The sequence below is a fragment of the Euprymna scolopes genome, chromosome 14 (genome assembly GCF_053919585.1).
Source record: "Euprymna scolopes isolate OS-2025 chromosome 14, ASM5391958v1, whole genome shotgun sequence".
Lineage (NCBI taxonomy): Eukaryota > Metazoa > Mollusca > Cephalopoda > Sepiida > Sepiolidae > Euprymna > Euprymna scolopes.
The window spans coordinates 87,909,037-87,932,866 of NC_136495.1; the positions used below are offsets into that span (position 1 = coordinate 87,909,037).

Genomic DNA, 23,830 nt, shown 5'->3' on the forward strand with positions numbered 1-23,830 from the left:
GGATGTCTGCTGTAGAACGGGCTTGTCTAAATCCATATTGTTGGTCGGTCAGAAGTTTAGCATCTGTAAGGTGCTGGACTAGAGTATGGTTAATTAAGGTCTCAAATATTTTGGCAAAAAGTGGGAGGAGGCTAATAGGGCAATAATTTAATGGGTCAGTTCTTTCGCCAGAATTCTTGAATACTGGTACCACAGAAGCAGTTTTCCAACAGCCCGGAAAGAAAGTTTCATTAAGGCATTTGTTGTAGAGTTTGGAGAGAACTGGAGCTACTTTGGCTGACCACTTTTTTAATAGCACATTTTTTACCATTTTTTTTTTTCATTTTTAACTTGGAGTATAAAAACATTGAATGAATAAAAGAAAAAGAAATTATCCATGGAATGCTTATTCTATTCTCTTTCCAGCAATGTAATTCCTTTAAAAATTGACCCACAAATAAAAAAGATATACATTAGGCATGTAATATTGCCGATGTCCACGAAAATACAGCATACGCTTGTGGAGTTGAAGTTGTTGAAGTGGAGTTTCATTTTTTTGTTAAAATCCATCTTACTACAGATGGTAATAACATTGTTTTCTCTACTAAATGTTTTCTAAAGAAAAAAAATGGATGTATATTTTTATAGTTTATGCAAATATTTCTACCAGTTGACAGAAATTTGAACACACAAAATGGCAGTTGAAAAATGGAATCTCACTCAGGTGTGAAAAAGAAACAAAAACACACAGGATGTCTCTAATAACATTAATTCTAGAGCTCCTACAATGTGTGTGTTCTTTTGTGAACATAATTTTATTAGACTTTTTAAAAATATAATACAAATAAAACGTATAATATAAATAAATGTGTTTTTGGTGAATTCCATGGAAAGTGGCCCAAAATTGGAAAATTTTGGATCCAATATTTTCCAACATTATGTTTTTTCTGAAAGACAACACCCTAAACTACAAAAAAAAATTAAAAATTCCAATTCTGATCTTGTCTGTGTTGGGGTTATAAACATCAGCTATTTATTAAAGTCGAAAAATGAAATGTTGCAAAAAGGATAAACTTTTTGCAACAAACCCAAGAATGGTCTAAAGGAGCCTCATTAAAGATGAAATAAAGGTGAGCTCCCCACCCACACAAGAAGTTGAAAACTTCTGGAGGCCACTCTATGAGGACACTAAAGTACATAAAGAAAACAGCTGGATAAATACCATCAAAGAGGAGAACAAGGAGAAAGAAAAGATGCCAGCTCTAAAAATTACCAAGGAGATTGTCTGCAGGAAGATAGCTCAATGCAGTAATTTCAAGACCCCAGGAATAGACCAAAAACCAAATTTCTGGCTGAAAAAACTGAGCGCACTTCATTATTATGCCAAGGCGTTCAATAAAATAAAGTGGAGATGAAGAGCCACCTGAGTGGCAGTACATCACTTATTCCCAAAAATGAGGACACCCACATGGCTAGCAAATATAGACCAATCTGCTGCCTCACAACAACCTACAAGCTCCTAACAGGGATAATCGCTGATGCAACATACAACCATCTGATTGCTGCCTCAAAAGTGAGCAGAGGGGGTGTACGAGGAAAAAGCTTGGCACAAAAGACCAACTCCTTGTAAACAGAACCATATTAGAAGACAAAAGTCTGTCAATGGCCTGGATTGATTACAAAAAGGTCTTTGACAGTATACCTCATTCTTGAATACTTCGCTGTTTGGAGCTGTACAATGTGCACACTGATATTACATCATTCCTTCAAAAACAAATGGCCAGATGATGCACATCAATTACGCTACAGCACATGGAAGGAAGGATACAGAACCCAAACATAAAGATCAAGCGAGGAATATTCCAGGGAGACAGCCTCTCACCGCTCCTTTTCTGCCTCACAATGGATCCATTAAGTAAGATACTTAAACGATCTGATGCTGGATACAATCTCAGCATGGGCAGAAAGAAGGAAGAAAATAAAAGAGTAAACCATCTACTCTTTATGGACGATTTGAAACTATGCAGAATCCGAGAAACAACTTGTCTCTCTGATAGGCATTGTTAAAAATTACAGAGGACATCTGCATGGAGTTTGGATTCGACAAATGCGCTAAGTGCACCATAAAGAAAGGAAGAAAGACATCATCAGAACATCTTAATCTTGACAATGGCTCTATTGAAGACCTTGAAGAAGATGCTGTCTATAAATACTTTGGAGTAGAGAAGAATGAGACACTGTAACATGGAAAGATGAGAGAAAAAGTGCAGGGAGAATACTTCAAGCGACTTAAAAAAATTCTCTCATCAGAACTATCACCAAAAAACAAAATTACTGCCATCAATCAATTGGCAATACCCGTTGTCTCTTATGGATTTGGCATAATCAATTGGCCACAAAACTGTATCAATAGCCTTGACGTAAAAACTCGGAAAATGCTGGCCCTTCATAAAGTCATTTACAAACATCAGTGCATGGACAGGCTGTACTTACCACGGAGAGAAGGTGGTTTAGGCCTCACTGAAATAAACCATGCATACCGAGCTTCAGTGGTAAGCATAGGCCAATACATCAAATGTTCTTCTGACCCCAAAATAAAAATGGTGAATGAACATCACACCAAATGTTTGCCCCAGCAGACGTCAACTACAAAGCTCAGTGAAAATTTCAGTGGTAACACACTGGACAACACAGTAGAAGAATATGATAACCCAGCAACCCTAATCGCCCGAAAGAAGAGAAAGGAGTATACTAAAAGGGAACTGAAGACAAGACTAGAAGGATGGCAACAACATAAGAGAGCAGGCAGGTTCATGGAAGAACTGAACCAGAACTACATTAACAAGTAGGTTTCAGTACAATGGCTTAAAAGTGACAAATTTTCATTTGATGAAGAACGATTAATTATAGCTGCACAAGACCAAGGCTTGCTCACAAATGGATTTAAGAAAATGGCTGGTCTGCAAAAAACCGACCAATGCAGATTCTGTCACTCAGCTGTTGAAAGCCCAAGCCACCTAATGTCTGGATGCAAGATCCTTCTAGCCGATGGTCATTACACTGCTCGCCATAACAAAGTATGTAGATACTTATATTGGAAGATCTGTGGAGAGATGCAACTAGATAGGTCGTCGAACATCTGGGAACATGAACCACCACCGATAACATCAAATGGAAAAGTGACAGTGTTCTAAGACATACAGACAGGCAGATACATAAAAGACAAGGCCATCAAGCCAGATATTGTTATATGGAACAAGCCCGAAAGGACTGCACTCATTATCGATGTCACAGTTCCAAACGACTTTGGTCTTAATAGAGCAGAACGGGAAAAGATAACAAAATATCAGGACCTTAAAAATGATCTAAAAGCAACATGGTCTCTGAAAGAAATAAACATCATACCAGTTGTGACAGGAGCAACTGGCCTAATAAAAAAGAATCTTCAAAAATACTTAGAAGCAATCCCTGGAAAATTAAGCTGTAATGAAATACAGATAGCAGCCATAAAGCGAACAGTGTCTATTCTTAAAAGAGCCCTCAGATATAAATTTAAATTATAATAGAATTAAGTGTTAGCCCCAGGAAGGAGCCCCTTGATCTCTTAAAACTAACAAAAGTAAAATAAAAAAAGAAAAGAAAGGGGATTGATGTATGCGAAGAGGTGATGAGGAAATGGAGGAGGATGGAGCAGGCCACTAACATTGTCGACCTGAAGTCAGCTTATCTCCAGATCCATGTAGATGAAAAACTCTGGAAACATCAATTGGTCCGGTACAAGGAGAAGTTATATTGCCTGAGGAGGTTAGGCTTTGGGCTGAGCTCAGAAGAAGACGGTGCTGAATAAAGACTGTACAGTGGACAAGGCCACTAGTTCGTACATTGACACCATTCTTGTGGAGGAAGCAGAGGTGACAGCAGAAAAAGTGAGAAGCCATGTCGCGAGGTATGGGTTGACTGCAAAACCGGCGGAGTCCCTGGATGGAGGAGCGGTGTTGGGGTTGAAACTATGCCGAGATGGCAAAGGAAGCCTTGTCTTTAGACAAGGGAATGCAATACCCGAAATCGGAACCGACCTGACAAAACGAGAACTCTTCTCGGTCTGCAGGAGACTGGTGGGACACTATCCAATCGCCGGCTGGCTTAGGATAGCGTGCAGCTTTATTAAATGACAAACGGGCACTGATGGCTGGGAGGGCCGTGTGACGAAGGAGGTCATGAACATGCTACAAGAAATCATCGCGAGAGTGACGAAAGAAGACCCGGTAAAGGGGGAATGGTACATCAGCGGCAGAGACGCGGGGGTGATTTGGTGTGATGCCAGCAGTCTGGCATTGGGCGTCGTATTAGAGATGGGAGGTGTAACTGTGGAAGATGCGGCATGGTTAAGGAAGAAGAACGATTATTCCCATATCAACGTTGCCGAACTGGAGGCCGCTATGAAAGGAATCAATCTGGCCCTGAAGTGGGGATTGAAAACGATTGAAATCAAATCCGATTCGGCAACGGTAGTTTCATGAATCAGGTCAGCAGTGACTGGCGATAAGAGAGGTGCTGCAGAAACGCTGATCAAGCGCAGGCTTGGAGCACTTGCAGATTTGATAGCGGAATTCCAGTTGAAGGTATCTGTAGTGCTGATCCCATCAGAAAAGAACAAGGCGGATTCAATGACACGGGTAAAGAAGGCCTGGCTGCAAGAGAGAAAGGAGATTTCTTCAGTATGCTGTGCAGGGGAGGAAGTTAAAAAGTTACATAAAATGCACCACTTTAGTTGAGAACAGACGTTATTCCTGGCAAGAGAGGTTTACCCGGAAACCACCGAGAAGGAGGTCAGGGAGGTAGCGGAGCACTGTCAGGAGTGCCAATCGATAGACCCCGGACCATCCAGACACGAAGCAGGAGAGTTACACATTGCAGAGGACTGGAAGCAATTGGCCATTGATCTGACCCATTATCGCCATAAGCTGTATCTGTCGATGATCGACTGTGGACCGGGGAAGTTTGCCATATGGAGAGAGATCAGGGCAGAAGCTGCATGGACGATCGGAGGGGTCATCGAAGAAATATTTTTGGAAAGAGGGCCGGTTGAGGAACTGTTAATGAACAATGGCCCCGCTTTCCGATCAGAAGCCTTTAAAGAGGTGTGTGATAGGTGGAAAGTAAGGCAATTTTTTAGGGCAGCGTATCGGCCGAATGGCAATGGGATAGTGGAGAGGAATCATCGCACTATCAAGGCTGCTGCGGAAAAAAACAACATTTCACCCATGGAGGCAGTGTTTTGGTACAACATCTCACCGAAAACCAGACAAGATGAGACAATTGTGCCTCATAGAGCCATTTTGCATATAAGTGGCGGCATCCGTGCAACAAAACGGTAGGAATTGAGGGTGAAGAATCTATCATTAAAGTGGGCGAGGAGGTGTGGGTAAAGCCCCCCAATGCCAAATGTACCACTCGCTGGGGGAGGGGGGGGTTGTAACGGGAACACAGTCAAAGAACAACGTGATGGTGAATGGCGTTCCTCGGCATATCCTAGACCTGCGTCGTGTAACCCTGCCGGTGCGCAGTGATGGCAGTGAAGAGGAGGAAATCGATATCCACCAAGAAGCTAATGATGCACCCCAATTCGACTTAGCCCCACATTGTAATTCTTTACAACTGGACGAGAATGTCTGTAGTGAACCTGATAACGTCAAGAAGCTGTTCCCCAGAGGCCTCAACGTGAGAGGAGGAGGAGGCCTGCTTGGATGAAGGACTATGAAGTGTCTTATTGATCTCGAAGATCAGGGGGGAGGGGCGTGTGGGGTAATATGGTTAAAAAAGAAGAAAACGTACTGGGCGTATCTGCATCGCTCTTTGGGAAAGAAGAAGGAAAGGATGGCCGGTGTATTTGTATACGCGAAGGGTATCTTGGGAAGGCAGAGCATGATGGGAGAAGCTATTTTTTTTCCTGTCTCTTCCTTTTTTTTTCTAGATAGGAGAATATAAAAGCTGGGAAAAATTCCCTGGGGGCAGATAGAAAAGAGTCGTGAACATCTTCTCTTGAAAAGAATTTTGTATTGCTGACGTTCGGATTGTGCGGTGTGACATTAGTGGCGAGAGGCCAGGTGTGGTTGATTGGAAAAGAAGAGGACAGAAATGTGCTGTTGTCGAGAGAGTGACTCACTCCTTCACAAACCCCAGAACCGAATCCTGATTATAACGCTAGAAATAATCAATGTATTTAAACATAATAAATAACATACTCATACAATGCTATAAAATAGATTTATTTATTGAAAAATTTCAGCTTCAAAATGATAAAGAACATTCTGATTTCATCCAATATCTACCATCCCTACTGGAACTGGTGGACTCAGTTTTCCAATTACGTTCTCGGGCCGGTATACAATTATATCAGCTTTATCTGGGCAATACCATTTTCCTTTTCTGGAATACTTCATTACTGATACTTCTATATCAATACCTACAATTGACAAAACTTCACCAGGAGACTAAGACCCAATCATCAATATTCAGTTTTTCGCTTCTATCTACATCCTCGACTTCATATACAATAGTTGATGATGGATCCTTAAATTTGTCTTAAACATTTATAGAGTTTAACCATCACAACAACTAATAACATTTTCACAGGGATTTTTTTTTCTTTTATCATCTGAAATTTTTTCTTCACTTATATGAAGAACAGTTACTTCCTTCATATCATCTTTTGCTACTTTGTAAAAATCAGCAGAATTTTGCCCAATTGTAGCATTTTTACTTTGACTCATGACTCTTTTTCTCACTAGAGATTTGGCTGAGTCACCAATTCCATCAGCAACACCTTTTACATGTGATGTAGCAAAATATTTCCAGGAAACTTTGCACTTGAATTTTTTGATAACATACATACCATTTTGCCAATTTTTCTTTAACTTAAATAAATTTAGTTAATTTTCTTTCATTTTCTTTGTGCACGTGTTTATTATGGAAATAAACGAAATTACCATTAAAATAAACACACGCACATGAAAAAAGTTGTGTATCACTTGTCCTCGAAAAAAAAAAAAAAAAAATGAAACATTTTATTAAAAAATAAAATAAACATGCGCACGAAAAAATGAAATAAAATGAAAAAATCTATTTAAATTAAAGAAAAATTATTTAAGTAAAATAAAATGAAATAATGTGTAAATAAAAAAAGCTGGCGGCATCATTAAAGCGTCTTTACACAAAACATGCGTTTGTGCCGGGACCAGTCATGATGTCTTACCTTTTTTTTTTTTAGCTTAGACAATTAAAATGAAAATATTGAAAAGTTGAGAAAATAATTTTCTTTATCAACCGTATGGAAAACAAAGTTGGACATGTTCGATTTTTTACACTAAGTCACCAAACTGGGCTCAGACATTAAAAAAAAAAAAAAAAAAAACTACCTGATATATTTTTATGATATATATATATATATATATATATATATATATGAAAAAAAAAAAAAAAGTTTTACTCTAACCTGCATAGGTTTGAAATATTTTCAATGAAAATTTTCTAGGGATGGTGCTATCCAAAACAAATGACCAATTCTCTCAGGACAAAATTTGACTACTTTCCGACTTTGCAGAGACAATTAAAATGAAAATATTGAAAAGTTGAGAAAATAATTTTCTTTATCAACCGTATGGAGTGAAATTTTCTTTATCGACTGTAAGGAGTGAAATTTCACATGGGTAACACACGTGATGCTAAGGTGTAACATACGTGACAACAAATTCTTTAATTTTCAGGGTGTCAATGAATAAATATTTATCAAACAACTATTGTAATAATTAGAATACTCCCTAAAAAAAAAAAAAAAGAAAAACCTGTTTAAAAAAAAAAATAAAGGCACAATTCGTAGAATTTATACATTGTTTACAAATTTTTCAAATATCCTTCCCGTCTGAATGTAATGCACGTAATGCTAGAAACAAGACTATTCTAAAAAAAAAAAAATGGTCATAAGTATGGGGATTTTTTATGTACCACATAAAAGAGTAATGGTTTAAGAATACATAAGCCAAAAAGAAAAGAGTAAAATATTATAAGGGAGATTTTAAATAAATTTAATCGATGAAAACCTGTCTGAACTTTAACACACGTGACATGGAATGGCCCTTTTGTGCAATGAAATGTTCTTTAACTTTTAAAACTAAATAAAACACAAAATTTAAAATATGGGATTTTATATTTATTTACAATTTAACTGTACTGATCAGTAAATAGAATCTAGTTTCATTTTTTTCTTTTACAAACACTATATTTAGCAATACACATGGACGATAAAATGCTTTGGATAATCACAGATTTCAAGGGATTCTGCTAAAATAGTTATATTTTACAAACCAAAGCGCTTTAAATTTTTAAAATATCACCGTTTTGTTTGGAAATGAATATCTTTCAAATGAATTAATAAATAATAAATATACATTTTATATTTTTAAAAAGGTTTAAGCAAATAAAGTGATGAAAATGTTAACATTATAAAACAGCGTTTTCGGTAAGATTTTGTAACACCCCTTCCTCTGATTTGTAAATGTCCATACCGTATTTGTAGTAAGAATTTTTTTATGAAATTTGGAAACTAGCTAGAAGGAATGTCATAGTGTGACATAATCCTGAAATTGGATTATGTGCTTTAATAAAATTTCATAATTTAGTTTTAGGCTGACGAAAAATCTATCTTTTTTGTTGTTTTTTTGTTTTTGTCGCCACACCCCCACCTCGAAAGCCGTTCTTAACATGGGGAGGTTGGGGGTGTTTTACTACGCTGGGGCAGGTCGTAAAAAAATACCTTATATTTAAGGGGGCAAAATGAACTAAGGAGAGAAAGACAGAGTGTAGGGAAAAAGAGAGAGAGGAGGAAAGAGTTGAATGAAACGTTCAACAGATATTAACACCTCCCACCCCTTCAGTATGAGAGCAAGTTGACAGGTCACCTGGTCAGCGACATGTTTTCTGACCCCTAAGCGAACAAAGAAAGATAGAAAAGGATAGAAAAAAGTATGGAGAAGAGTAAGTACCCGGCATAAAAGGAAAGACTAGCCGACCTGACTAGTTTTTTTACGATATGAACTGAGGAAGGTAGAGTCAAACTCTCCGGACCAAAAATTGGAAATGAATATCTTTCAAATGAATTAATAAATAATAAATATACATTTTATATTTTTAAAAAGGTGATGAATAAAGTGATGAAAATGATGAAGTGATGAATAAAGTGATGAAAATGTTAACATTATAAAACAGCGTTTTCGGTAAGATTTTGTAACACCCCTTCCTCTGATTTGTAAATGTCCATACCGTATTTGTTAAACAATTTTTCTATTTATATAACTTTTGAAATCTATTTGTGTTAATATCGCAAACATTTCTGCATTGCAAACATTTTTTTCATTATTTCAGCTTTGACTTAAACTCTGAACATTTTAATTGTACTTATCTTGTAGTTATTTTGTTTTGTTTTTAAATCTTTTTTCGTCAAATATACTATCATTAGCTAATACTGTTTTCTTATATTTAAAAACGAAAAAAAGTCACCCATTTAAACGAGAATTTTCCAAATTAAAACTTGCACTATTATCTAAAGTCAGAAAAAAGCGGCTTTTTCTCCGCATTATGCATTATTTTTCACTAGTTGAAACTTAATACTTAACCCAAACTGTATTACTCTTAACCAGTTTTTAAATGTTCTTCAAATCTAAATTAATACAAAATAACCCGACTTCACAAATTGATAAAAGTTTCATTATTGTATGTTAATTATAAGGTAAAGCTGGAAGAAGCTCGAACATTCTAACTCGAGGTAGATAAAGCCAAAAATAAAAGCATTGTTGAATTAAAAGTAATAAACAAGAATACAGAATCCTACAAAGATGACAACCACCATCACTCTCCCCCAACCTCCAATATATCCTTTAAGTACCCAGCATAGATAAAGCTAAAAATATCCACGCATTAATATGGGAGAGAGAGACTATTTTCAAATATTATCCTAAATTGGGGATGGAGCAACGGACTTATATTAAGTAGATATAAATAAGTCCCTCTTACCTTTTTTTTTTTTTAATTGGAGAGTAGATAATGCACTGTGGATGTGTTATCGGCAGCTCCAGTAACTCTCGTTTTTTGTCCCTCAATCCTCATTTCCAATGAATGATTTTTCTGACAAAGGATAAAGAAAAAGCTGCTTTCCAGGTCAGTAGTACTTCGTGAATAGTAGCCTGAGATGTCAGAAATTTTCTATTTCTATGTCTATCCTCATGGCCATGTAACTAGTAAGGGTGCTGGAGGTAAACGCTTCGTCTGGGCTGACGTTACCCACCTGATAGGGATTCGAACCTTAGATTAACAACTTAGGAGGCTGTCCTATCCTATCAGTAGGTGCAAAGTACTGGGGTTGCTGTATTGCCATTTGGTAAATAGATTCTGGACCTTGCAGTAGTTTCTTGTGGGGCCTCTCGATGCCATACTAGTGGGTAATTATTACGGATTTACCTTATGTGCTACAAAAAAAAAAAAAAAAAAAAAAAAAAAAAAAATTTTCCTGTCTTTTTCTCTTTCACTTTCCCTGTCTTGCTCTAACCAAGTCTGTTGACCTGTTCCACAAATCCAAAAACCTCAACATGAAATATTTCCAGAAAAAAAAAACACTAATAAACCTATATAAACCTTCGATAAGGTATGGCATAAAGGCCTACTTCACAAGATTTCCATCTATGGTATAACTGGAAATGTTTTCTCAATTATTAAATCATTTCTCTCTGATAGGCTCATAATAGTGGTTGATGGGCAGAAATTGGAGGCGCACTGTATTAATGCTGAAGTTTCTCAGGGGTCCATCCTGAGCTCAACTCTCTTCCTGATCTACATCAATGATCTCCCAAAACACATACTTAAATCATTCGTTGACATCTATGCTGCTGACACGACCATCTATGGCAACACACCCAAAGTCATAAACGACAAAGTTCTCTCTAATTCTCTCTCCTCTGATCTTGAGCGTGTGGTACAGTGAGGGAAGAGGTGGCTGGTTACCTTTAATGCATCTAAAACCAAGCTCCTATCTTTACATCAATGTTCTGATCCCCATCTGGCATCAATTGAAATGGATGGCTCTCGTCTTGGGGAGACTCCATGTTTTGACAAGCTTCTGGGTTTGACCTTTACTCCTGATCTGAAATGGAATACATACATCAAGCCCAGGTCGCTGGGAAAATGGTGGGATCCTTTTACCGCTCTAGAAGATATCTCACTGCTGATGCAGTTCTCTATCTATATAAAAGCCAAGATGGAGTACTGCTGTTATATCTCGGCAGGAGCTGCTAAAAACAGCCTATCCTGCCTTCACAGAGTACAAAATAGACTTTGTGACTTAGTGGGAGATGCCATTTTGTCTCCCCTGCAACCTCTCTCCCACAGAAGAGATGTTGTGAGCCAGTCTTTGTTTTATCATTACTTCCATGGCAAGTGTTCGTCTGAGCTCCAATCTCTGGTTCCCCCTCACCAATCTTTCACGATAAACACTCATCTAGCTGAAACTACTGTCAATAATTTTCCCCACTCTTTATCTGTGCCTAAATCAAAACGTAGATTCCATGAACAAAGCTTCTTTCTAAGAAGTGCACGCCTGTGGAACTCTCTTCCATTTGCCTGTTTCCCACCTGACTACAACTTGGATGTCTTCAAGTCCAACATAAATAAATTCCTGATGAACCACTCCCTTAAGACACATTATCAAATCTCCAATACTAACAATTACTACGATACTATCCCATTGATTACTGTACATGCAATAACCCTTATCTCCGAGTGGCCTCCGGGTCTTGATAAGTGGTGAACACTAAGGGAAAAAAAAACACATTTTGGACAGACTCCGCCGGCCTGCTGAGTCAGGCGGACATATAAAATTTCCACCCAACAACAACAAGAAAAAAAAAAGGAGAAACGACTTGACACTGTCAAAGGAGATAATGCCAACAGCGAACGAAAGGAGACAATGTCGACCATAAAATGACGAGGAAATGGCAAACTTTACAAATATATATCCAAATTATGGACTAACGAAGAGATGATTGTTGAAGACATCTATCTTAACCAACTGCCCGAAAGAAAAAGAAAACAAAGAAAGGAACCCTAAACAACAGACTGGTGAAGAAACCTCACATAAGAAACAAATATGAACTGTAAGTCCGCTCTCTATATACCTCTTCATGCCACGTATCGGTGACTCGTTTATTTTGCCATTTTTTTTATTGTTTTTCATTGATGTGTTTTTTGGACACTAATATCAGATCCCCCCCCCATCCTCATGATTTATTTTTCTTTTGTTGTCTAATTAATTTTTTTTCACACACCCCTCCCTTAGCCTATTATTTTCTCTGTAATAAAATCGACTTAAAATTTAAGACCGCGTTTGCTTCTGTTTTCTCTCACTGTGTTACTAATATAACCTAGATGTTAGACCTGCTAGTAGAAAATACCAACTTGTTGGGTCCGTGACTAAATACCTGGTAGATAAAAATTTAGTCAACAAAGTCATGTTAGAGGCTTTAGAAGACAAACCACTCGAGTACAATGAGAATGATATTAAACGACAGATAGAGGCTGAAACAAAGCCCCAACTAGAAACATTAGGGTTGAGACTTAGGCAAGGGAATTCTACGGAAGAAATAAATGAGATAGCAAGAGAGCCTGAGACAGATATTAACAGAATTAAAAACAAAATATATAGCAGTTCAGTGTCCAACCGGCTTTCCCCTGAAATTGAAAGAATAAGGATAGAAAACCCCAGAGCTTTTCCTCCACATCAGACATTAGTCCTCACGTAGAAGAAGGACAGAGTGGCAAATAGAGGCATTATGATAAAAGAAAATTTTAAAAATGTACCACCCGAAGAGCCAGGCGCTTCATCTGCAGAGGTAGATAGCGCTAAGGGCAGTGACATCTCACGAAAATTGACCGTTAGGGAACGGTGGAGGCAGGAGAGAATTATATGTGATTCTGTTGATCCGACAAACAAAATACAGATGACTGAACAAATATAGCTTGATAATTATAACAGATAGTGAGAACAATTCTGCTACTGCGAATGATGTACGAAATTTTAAAAAGGATAGTGAGAACACGGAAAGTGTTGGGAGAAAGTCACAAATTCCCTGTTCTGCTTGTATAGTCGAGAATCATGATAAACTCTACACTAGGGATGAAAAACAAATAGTTCGACCGAATGACCGAAAGAAGCAACTTCTACCTGCTGCCAGTAATATTGTTAGTACGGCGGTTACTACTAACGTGGCCACAGCCATGGCTGATGCTATGCCTGCTGGAAATTGGGGCCGACCATATCAACAGAGATGTATTGAGTAGCCTTTCGGTAGAGCGCTAACTGATGTTTTAATCGAGAGAGGATTAAGTGACGATGAGAATGACGATGACGACAATAATGACGACAACGGCACATAATGGTGATAATGGTGAACATAATGGTGATAAAAATACACTAAACGATGAAAATAATGATAACGGTACCTGTGGGAATGGATCATATGACAGAGATAAAGTATATGGTGAAGATGATGAGTATTTTGAGAACAAACCAAAAGAAAATGACGAGGACAGTAACAGTTGTGAGAATAAAGTCAGAAGTTATAATTTGTGCCCACATGAAGATTAGGGCAAATGCTGTCCATCAGATGAACCTTTGGAGACAATCTCATTTAATTTAGCATGTCGCAAAGCGGTAAATAATATCTTGCCATTGATAATGGAAGCCATAAGAATTGTTGCAATAATTACCTGTGCCACTTGCCCGAAATTTTATAAAATAGTCTCACATGTGAGCCTATTTCACTTGTTTTGGTGGGGAAATGTGGCATCATAAATTGGATTATGTGCTTTAATAAAATTTCATAATTTAGTTTTAGGCCGACGAAAAATGTATCATTTTTTTGTTTTTGTCGCTAAGGCAAAATGAACAAAGGAGAGAAAGACAAAGTGTAGGAAAAAACACAGGAGGAAAGAGTTGAATGGATATTAACACCTCCCACCCCCTCAGTATGAGAGCGAGTTGACAGGTAACCCGGTCAGCGACAGTGTTTTGGCAGTAGAGTTGAAGTTGAGTTATGTGTATACACTCCTCCACGAATGCCACCATCCTCACTAACCACCAGATAGAGAGAGGGAAGAGGAGACAATCAGTTGTCGAAAAAAGGTTTTGTTTTGAATCACTGTCTAAGTAGGTGGCGTTGTTAAAAAAAGGAAATTGCACATTTTTCCCCCCTTTTCATAACTGTAAAATAACACTATTGTATCCAGAATTTATTTAATAATCAATCTTTATAAAAGAAAGCTCAAAAACTTACGACTGGAGTTATTTATTTGTTGCATATGGAATTTGTGACTAAATCACAAATGAATACTACCATTGGAATTAATGTCTTTCAGGAGACAGCAAGCAGTAAGATAAGGTCGGCTAACCCAGTGCCTACGACAGCAGCCCGCAGCATATGTATTCCCTGGAGTTTTTGAGTTGTTCACTGTGTTTTTTTTTTCTTGTATTCCTTTTATTTATTTTTTATCTTTTTTTTTCTACTGTTGGAGCAAGGAATATAGGAATCGCGCATCAATCCCATCATCGTAAAATCGACTAAAACCGTAGTATTGAATTTTCTTGGGTGTTCCGAAATCGGAATCACCTAGGACTACACTTATGTGTCTCCACCATGTTATAGCTATGATGAACTGGTTCCATTGAATTTTCTGTTCCATCTGGAACACTGAGAAAATTCCCAATAATTGTAGTGACTTGATTCTGCTTTCTTTCTTAAAAAAAGATGACAGTAGAGGCTGCAGCAACTACAGGGGAATTAACCCAATTGGTATTGCATTGAAAGATTTTTCAATTATCTTCCTTAGACGTTTCTAGCAGAAGCATGATGAGTGCGCTAGGCCAAATCAATGTGACTATCATTGGGGCAGGGGTTATACCAACCAAATTTTCATGCTATGCCGAATATTGTAGCAATGCTGGTGTCATCAAAAGTCAACCATTGCCTGTTTTGTTGATTTTGCAACTTGCATTCGACTCCATTGATCGTGAATGCCTGTGGAAGATTATGAGATGTGATAAGCTCTCTACAAATCTACTCAACCTAATGAAAGCTTATTATGGACATACCAAAACTAAGGTCTTGCTGTTGTATCAAAGATTTCGATTTCTTCAACATCTAGTCTGTTTTCAATTACATAATTGACTGGATCTTAAAGCAGGGACTATATGGCATTCTGGGTGTACAAGTTGGACAGAACTTTACAATCACTGATCTAGACTTTGATGATGATGCTGAAGTATTAGGCAAGACATGCACAGATATCCAAAATGTACTTGATGGTATGGTGGCATAGCTTTACAGGTTGGCAAAGAAAAAAAAGATTCTCTCAGTCAACATCTTTCTGCTACATCAAATCAAGTCAATGGGGAAGTAGTCAAAGAGGTTAACAACTTTAAATATCTCGAGTTTCACCGCATGATCTTCACACCCAATTTAAAATTTACTCTTGAAGTCACACCCACATTATTAGTCAAAAACATTTTAACATATTTTGTTATCCCTATAGTAGTAGTAGTATCACCTTGCATTTGTTAGGCAGAGTGAACTATTATGGATCTAAACTACTTCATACTCGGCATCTTAAGATGCTTTATTGAATCAAAATTTCTTTGCCCTCCCCCTTCCCAGCACTCTAGAGTTATGTGTCTATTATGGGAAGTCTTGGTCATAGCCTGTCTTGGTTATGGAGAACAGTTTTTTCTAAAAATGCTTTAATATTCTACAACTTTCTATTGACTCCTTATTACTTATTTGTGGGGTTCACACACTTCCCGATTCATTTCCTGTTTTTTCTGAGTTTGTAATACATCCAGGTGAAATTTTAATACATTTTGAAATGAAATTATTTAAAATCAATTCAGTTATTGTGTACTGCTACAAAAACAAATATTTTTTTATTGAAAACTTTAACCCAAAACAAATTTGGTTTTTAGTTGAATTACATTCAGAAACAAAAGCATTTGATATTCCTCCAAAAACTAAAGCAGAAAAAAAAAAGGAAAACTTGTTTCTCAAATAAAAAACAGAATTTTACCGCGTTGAATATGACATGCAGCATTTATATTTCTAACATAATAGAATATTTATAATTTTTAGCTGAAAACTTTCATAAATACAATAATTATAATAGTAGTTGCTATGTATGTGTGCAAAATACATTTGAAAAAATCTCAACTTACAGGCTCCTGATTTTCATCCTCCTCGTTTTCATCACCAGAATCATCCCAAAATCCTCGAGATTCCATTATAGGTTCACTTTTCAGAAAGAGGAAAATAAACGTCATAAGCTAAAGAAAACTATTTTGCACAAACAAATAAGTTCAATTAATTTATGATCTAATGTGCAAGAGCAGTTGTGATACAATGATTTATCAGCATTTTAGTTGAAGTAACCATTATCATGGAAGAAATACATTTACATTGTATTTGATGGCAGATCTATTGCTTATATTAGCAATACACATGACTAAACTGAATTAAAATATCTTAATGGCATACATAGAAAGAGATTGATATTTTTAAAAAAATTTTAAATCTGGCAAAAATAAGGAAGTTATGCTTAATTTTGTGCCTTGGATGTTTGGATCTTTTTTTTGCTTTAAGTCCATATGCATATTATAACAATTTTACTGAAAAGGTAGTGTAAAAATGTGATATCTTTGTTAAAAACAAAAGATTAAGCAATGAAATTGGCATTATAAGTGTATTTTTGCACAAGGAATCCAAATATGGCACTGAAAATCTTCAGAAATTATTAGTTTTCAAATAATCTGCAGTAAATACACGTAAATATGATGCAATAACTTAAAAATATCGTCACTCCACAGAAAAGTCAAAGATGAATTATAATGCAATTTATGTACAAGAAACTGAAATCTAATACTAAGACCATTTAAAAATAAATATATTGCAAGATTTCATTGGTATTATTGTAGATTAACACCTGCTGATAAATCACCCATACTTTTTCTTGCCTTTCCAAAATATGCCATTCTCCCTATGCTGATCATTTGTTTTTTAAAAATAATTTTCTCCTTATTTTTATTTTTCATATGAACATCCTGAAAAATTGGGCAGAATATAAATATATATATATATAAATTTCATATAAAAATTGGGCTGAATATATATATATATATAGATAAATATAAATTTCATACAAAAATTGGGCAGAATATATATATATATTTCATGTAAAAATTGGGCAGAATATATATATATATATATTTCATGTAAAAATTGGGCAGAATATATATATATATATATATATATATTTCATGTAAAAATTGGGCAGAATATATATATATATATATATTTCATGTAAAAATTGGGCAGAATATATATATATATATATATATATATATGATGATGATTGCAACGTCTTGTCAAACGAGAGCCTCTTCCTCAGTCACTAAAAGTCCATGTGCCCAAATATGACTTTTTAGCCCTGCCAGCAACTTGCACACCCTCAAGCAGACATGACACTGAAAACGCTCACTGATTTGTATGAGACTAACAGCAGCGGAACCTGTATTATCGTGGGCTTTCATGTGATTAACAAAACCTGCTTCGACAACAGAGCCCGATCACACACCTTACAGATCCAGAGATCTCCATGGTTGGGCGGCAAGGTTTGGCATTTCCTACATGCTCTCTTAAGCTTCGCTCGGTCTATTTTGGCTGCTTCATAATGTTCTGCACCCCTGTATATCAGTGTCCTCCACTGCTTGCGATCATACGCTAGGGACTCCCAACTGTCAACAGGAATATGAAAGCTCACCAGACTCTCCTTGATGCTATCAGGAAAACGTTTTGTGGGCTTGTGCTGGGGTCTTTTTCCATAGAACAATTGTTTTGGGAGACGATAGTCTTCAAACCGGATGAGATGACCCGCCCAACGCAACTGCTTCTTAATAACAATGGTAGCAATACTGGTTGTTTTGGCCTTTTTTAAGACATATGTATCAGGGACAAAGCTATACCACTTTAAACCAAGAATGCGTCTAAGGCAGTGCTGATGGAACCTCTTGAGCAATTCTATGTGTGACCGGTACAAGGTCCAAGTTTCAGATGCGTAGAGTAGGGATGGTACTACACATGCTTGATATACTGAAATTTTAGTTGTCAGAGTCAGATCACCGTCAGACCAGACTATCTTGTAGCCTTCCAAAAGCATTAGATGCCTTGCTGATTCTCTGTCTTATTTCCGCATTAAGAGTGCCCTCATTTGATAAGGCACTCCCAAGGTAGACAAAATTTTTTACGACTTCAAGGCGCTTTCCACAGATGAAGATATCAGGTTCCACATACAGATCATTGGGAGCGGGAGTGTACATGACTTTAGTTTTCTTAATGCTAACTGTCAGTCCGAAGCAGGTACAAGCATTTGTAAAGAGATCCATCACTAGTTGCATATCTACTGGGGAGTGTGTTACCAGGTCAGCATCATCAGCATACAACAGTTCCCTAACAAGTCCATCACTAACGAGTGTTTTGGCTTGGAATCTTCTGAGGTTGAACACCTTTCCAGTCGTTCGGAATCTAATATAAACACCCATATCACAATCGTGGAAACCATACCAGAGCACAGCAGTCAAATAGAGCGAAAACAATGTTGGTGCAGCTATATCACCCTGCTTCACACCATTATCAATGGGGAATTCTTCCGAAAGCTGACCATTGAAGTTGACGCGACCTTTCATACTATGATGAAGTTGCTTGAACTTGTCTGTAAAAGCAGGTGTACAGCCAAATTTTTCCAGCACTTTCCAGAGAGCCTCACGGTTGACTGTGTCAAACGCCTTGGTTAAGTCCACAAACACCTGGCAAAGAGGCATACGCTGTTCAATACATTTTTCCAAGAGCTGTCTAGCAGAAAACACCATATCCACAGTTCCTCGCCCACCTCTAAAACCAGACTGGGATTCCAGAAGGATATTAGGACATACGCAAGAGCCGTGCAAATACCTTTCCAACCGCACTCAGCAGCGAGATACCTCGATAAATTCCACAATCAGATCTTGTACCCTTTCCTTTGTACAACATAACCAAGATGGCATCTACCCAATCTTGGGCAACCGGGTCATCCTGCCATACTGACAATATCAAAGAGTGGACCACACAATGTACATTGACACCACCATGTATCAGCAGCTCAACAGGGATTCCATCCAGCCCAGGGGCTTTGTTCGAGTTTATCTGTTTTATGCAGTCAACTGTTTCCACAAGAGTCGGTTCAACATCAAGTTCCGGACAAAAGGAACATTGAGGGATACTTTCTATTGCAGCAACATCAACATTGGATGGGTTATGAAAAAGATCATGAAAGTGTTCATGCCATCGATGCTTAATTTCATCTGAGGTTTTCAGCAAGGTTTTCCCGTCCTTCGTCAGGAGTGGTGTAGTTGAAGAGGATTTCGGACCATAAGCCTGATGAAGCAAAGTGTAGAATGTCTTGACATCTCTATGATCGTAGGTCGTCTGTATCTTCCTGGAGAGGTTAGACCACCATTTGTTTTTTATTTGATGCACACAACACTGAACCTCACTCCGAACAGAAGAAAAGTGGGCAGCGAGCGCTGGCTCGTTCAGAGGTGAAGAGTTGAGAAGTTTCAAATAAGCTTTACGCTTTCTATCAATTTGAGGCTTAATTTGATCGAAATTATCAGCAAACCAATCTCTATGTCTGGGAACCTTCAATCCAAGAACTTCAACACCTTTTTGGTATATTGTATCTCTTACTGTCTCCCAGTCACAATCTGAGAAATCCACCTGGTTGAAAGCAGATTTCAAGGAACTTCGTACGACTGGATCCTTCAATTTGGAAACATCAATATGTTTAGGCACTTTGACACCATTGAAACGGCTTTTTTTGCGAACTGTAATTCTCAGTTTAGCTCTGACCATTAAATGATCAGTACCACAGTCAGCACTACGCATTAGTCTAACTTTGCAAAAATTTCCAAGATCACCACGTCTACACAGTATGTAATCAAGCAAATGGCCATGTTTAGATTGGGGATGGAAGCATATGATAAAAGGAAGTAATATCGTCTTCAGGTGAAGTAAGAGTCGGCGCATAGACAGAAAGAACATTCATATAACGACCAGCAGCAAGGGGCATTCTCAATGTCATTGCACGGTCATTTATGGCTACTGGCTGTTCGATCTTGTCAATTAAGATCGTGTAGCCTGACTCGTGCTCAACCAGTTGATCCTCACCTGCGAAACGTGTCTTAGAGAGTGCAGCAATGTTTTATCTTTGCAATTCCTTAGTCAAAATTGCAGTCTTCCATTCTAGTCTTTTACCATTGTCAATAAGTGTTCTCACATTCCAGCAACAGAGCTGGAGTGGGTGTCGTTTAGCATAATATCTTCTGTTCCTGTTACTATGGACAGACATCGCCAATAGCAGATTTCTTCTTTTTTTTTTTTGACAAATGTCTGAGGAAGTATCTGTACAAAGATGTTATTCCAGAGATTTAGCTTTGTACGACAGCTAGTCTCTCTCTCGGCTCAAAATGTTGATATCCAGCAACAAGCAAGAGCAAGATAGCCAGCAACAAATCAAACTGCAGACCAGCTTAATGCGGGTACTGGTCTTCCGCTTTGTTTTTTTTAGATCAGAGATTTGCTTCTCCTTGAGAGGGTTCCTTCACCATGGCTTTCTGGAGTCCTCTCCATCCCAGATAAAACAAATCCCACGCATGCAACATGTTTGTTTTGTTTTTTTTGTTATTTCTTTTATTTTTATTTGTTTTTATTTTTTTAAATTGAGAGAAGCGTTTTAAAAAAAACAAAAAAAAAAACGGTATAATTCCTCAATAGTGATGTTACAATTCAATGAATACACACGATAATAAACATGAAAACAAATCCACAGATACAAAACGTAAAACAAAGCAGTCATGAATCTCGATGTTTTTGTTGTTGTTTTTTTCTAAATTGAGATAAGCGTTTTAAAATAAAAAGGTATAATTCCACAATGGTCATGACGATAGTGATGATGTTACAATTCAATGAATACACACGATAATAAACATGAAAACAAATCAACATTGAATTTTGTTTTTCATGTTTTATTATATATATATATATATATACACACACATAAATTTCATATAAAAATTGGGCAGAATACATATATATATATATATATATATGAATTTCGTATAAAAATTAAGCAGAATATATATATATATATATATATATATAAAAATTTCATACAAAAATTGGGAAGAATATATATATATATATATATATATATATATATATCTTTTATATAAAAATTGGGCAGAATATATATATAAATTTCATATAAAAATTGGGCAGAATATATGTATATAAATTTCATATAAAAATTGGGCAGAATTTTTAGATATATCAATTTCCTATAATTGGGTAGAATATATATATATATTATAAATTTCATATAAAAATTGGGCGGAATATATATGTATAAAAATTGGGCAGAATATATATATATATATATATAAATTTTATATAAAAATTGGGCAAAATTTATATAGATATATATATATATGTATATATAAATTTCGTATAAAAATTGGGCAGAATATATATATATAAATTTCATATAAAATTGGGCAGAATATATATATAAATTTCATATACAAATTTGGCAGAATATATATATAAATTTCATATAAAAATTGGGCAGAATATATATATACATAAATTTCATACAAAAATTCGGCAGAATATATATATACAAATTTCATACAAAAATTGTGCAGAATATATATATGTATAAATTTTATATAAAAATTGGGCAGAATATATGTATATTAATTTCATACAAAAGCTGTGCAGAATATATATATTAATTTTATATAAAAATTGGGCAGAATATATGTATATTAATTTCATACAAAAATTCGGCAGAATATATATATATTAATTTCATACAAAAACTGTGCAGAATATATATATAAATTTTATATAAAAATTGGGCAGAATATATGTATATTAATTTCATATAAAAATTGGGCAGAATATATGTATATTAATTTCATACAAAAATTGGGAAGAATATATATATATATATATATATATATATATATATCTTTTATATAAAAATTGGGCAGAATATATATATAAATTTCATATAAAAATTGGGCAGAATATATGTATATAAATTTCATATAAAAATTGGGCAGAATTTTTAGATATATCAATTTCCTATAATTGGGTAGAATATATATATATATTATAAATTTCATATAAAAATTGGGCGGAATATATATGTATAAAAATTGGGCAGAATATATATATATATATATATATAAATTTTATATAAAAATTGGGCAAAATTTATATAGATATATATATATATGTATATATAAATTTCGTATAAAAATTGGGCAGAATATATATATATAAATTTCATATAAAATTGGGCAGAATATATATATAAATTTCATATACAAATTTGGCAGAATATATATATAAATTTCATATAAAAATTGGGCAGAATATATATATACATAAATTTCATACAAAAATTCGGCAGAATATATATATACAAATTTCATACAAAAATTGTGCAGAATATATATATGTATAAATTTTATATAAAAATTGGGCAGAATATATGTATATTAATTTCATACAAAAGCTGTGCAGAATATATATATTAATTTTATATAAAAATTGGGCAGAATATATGTATATTAATTTCATACAAAAATTCGGCAGAATATATATATATTAATTTCATACAAAAACTGTGCAGAATATATATATAAATTTTATATAAAAATTGGGCAGAATATATGTATATTAATTTCATATAAAAATTGGGCAGAATATATGTATATTAATTTCATACAAAAATTCGGCAGAATATATGTATATTAATTTAATACAAAAATTCGGCAGAATATATATATATATATATATATAAATTTTATATACAAATTTCGAAGAATATATAACAATTTCATATATAAATATGCAGAGTATATGCATATATATACATTATATATATGTATACTTTGTATATATACATACACATTATATATATATACACACATTATATATGTATATATATATACACATTATATATACACACGCATTATATATACACACATTATATATGTATATATACACATATATATATACACACATATATATATATATACACACATTATATATATATATACACACATTATATATATATAGACCCATTATATATATATACACCCATTATATATATATACACCCATTATATATATATACATTATATATATACATTATACATTATATATACATTATATATATATACATTATATACAGTGATGATCATATTTATTGGCACGGTAAAATAAAAGTTAAATTTTGTCTAATAAATTCTAAAAAAGGGATTAAATTAAAGAAAATAACAAAGTATATTATGTATTTTTAACTGGCCTTTCCGATGCAGCAATCGGATTTTAGAAAAAATAAATAACAAAGGAACAACAAACATAATTGCAAAAAACCCTTGTTCAAAATTATTGGCACGGCTTTGTTTTTCTTTTAGTATCAGTATAATATCAATCAATTTCCGGTTTACGTGCTTTCTGAACTTTTTTATAGCCATATTATGCTTGTTTAACGCTAATTCAGTGAATAATTTTTTTCAGCTAATTTTTAGATAGCGATTTATTTAAACTATTATAAGTGACTAAATTATAATTTTCAATCGCCATGGTTAAAACTAA

General features: G+C 35.1%; 1 protein-coding gene across 6 annotated transcripts in view; it reads right to left on the reverse strand.

The window, feature by feature from the left end:
• LOC145293149 (DNA repair protein Ku70-like) overlaps nt 1-23,830 on the reverse strand; it is a 462,221-nt gene that overhangs the window by 289,528 nt on the left and 148,863 nt on the right. For 5 of the 6 annotated variants that reach the window (XM_080139577.1, XM_080139576.1, XM_080139580.1 and 2 more), the window contains exon 2: nt 16,286-16,361. The exons of the other annotated variant lie outside the window; for it this stretch is intronic. In XM_080139577.1, coding sequence (XP_079995703.1) covers nt 16,286-16,351 — 66 coding nt within the window. In that variant the 5' untranslated portion in view covers nt 16,352-16,361. The remainder of the gene's footprint in view (nt 1-16,285; nt 16,362-23,830) is intronic. 6 annotated transcript variants of the gene reach the window in all.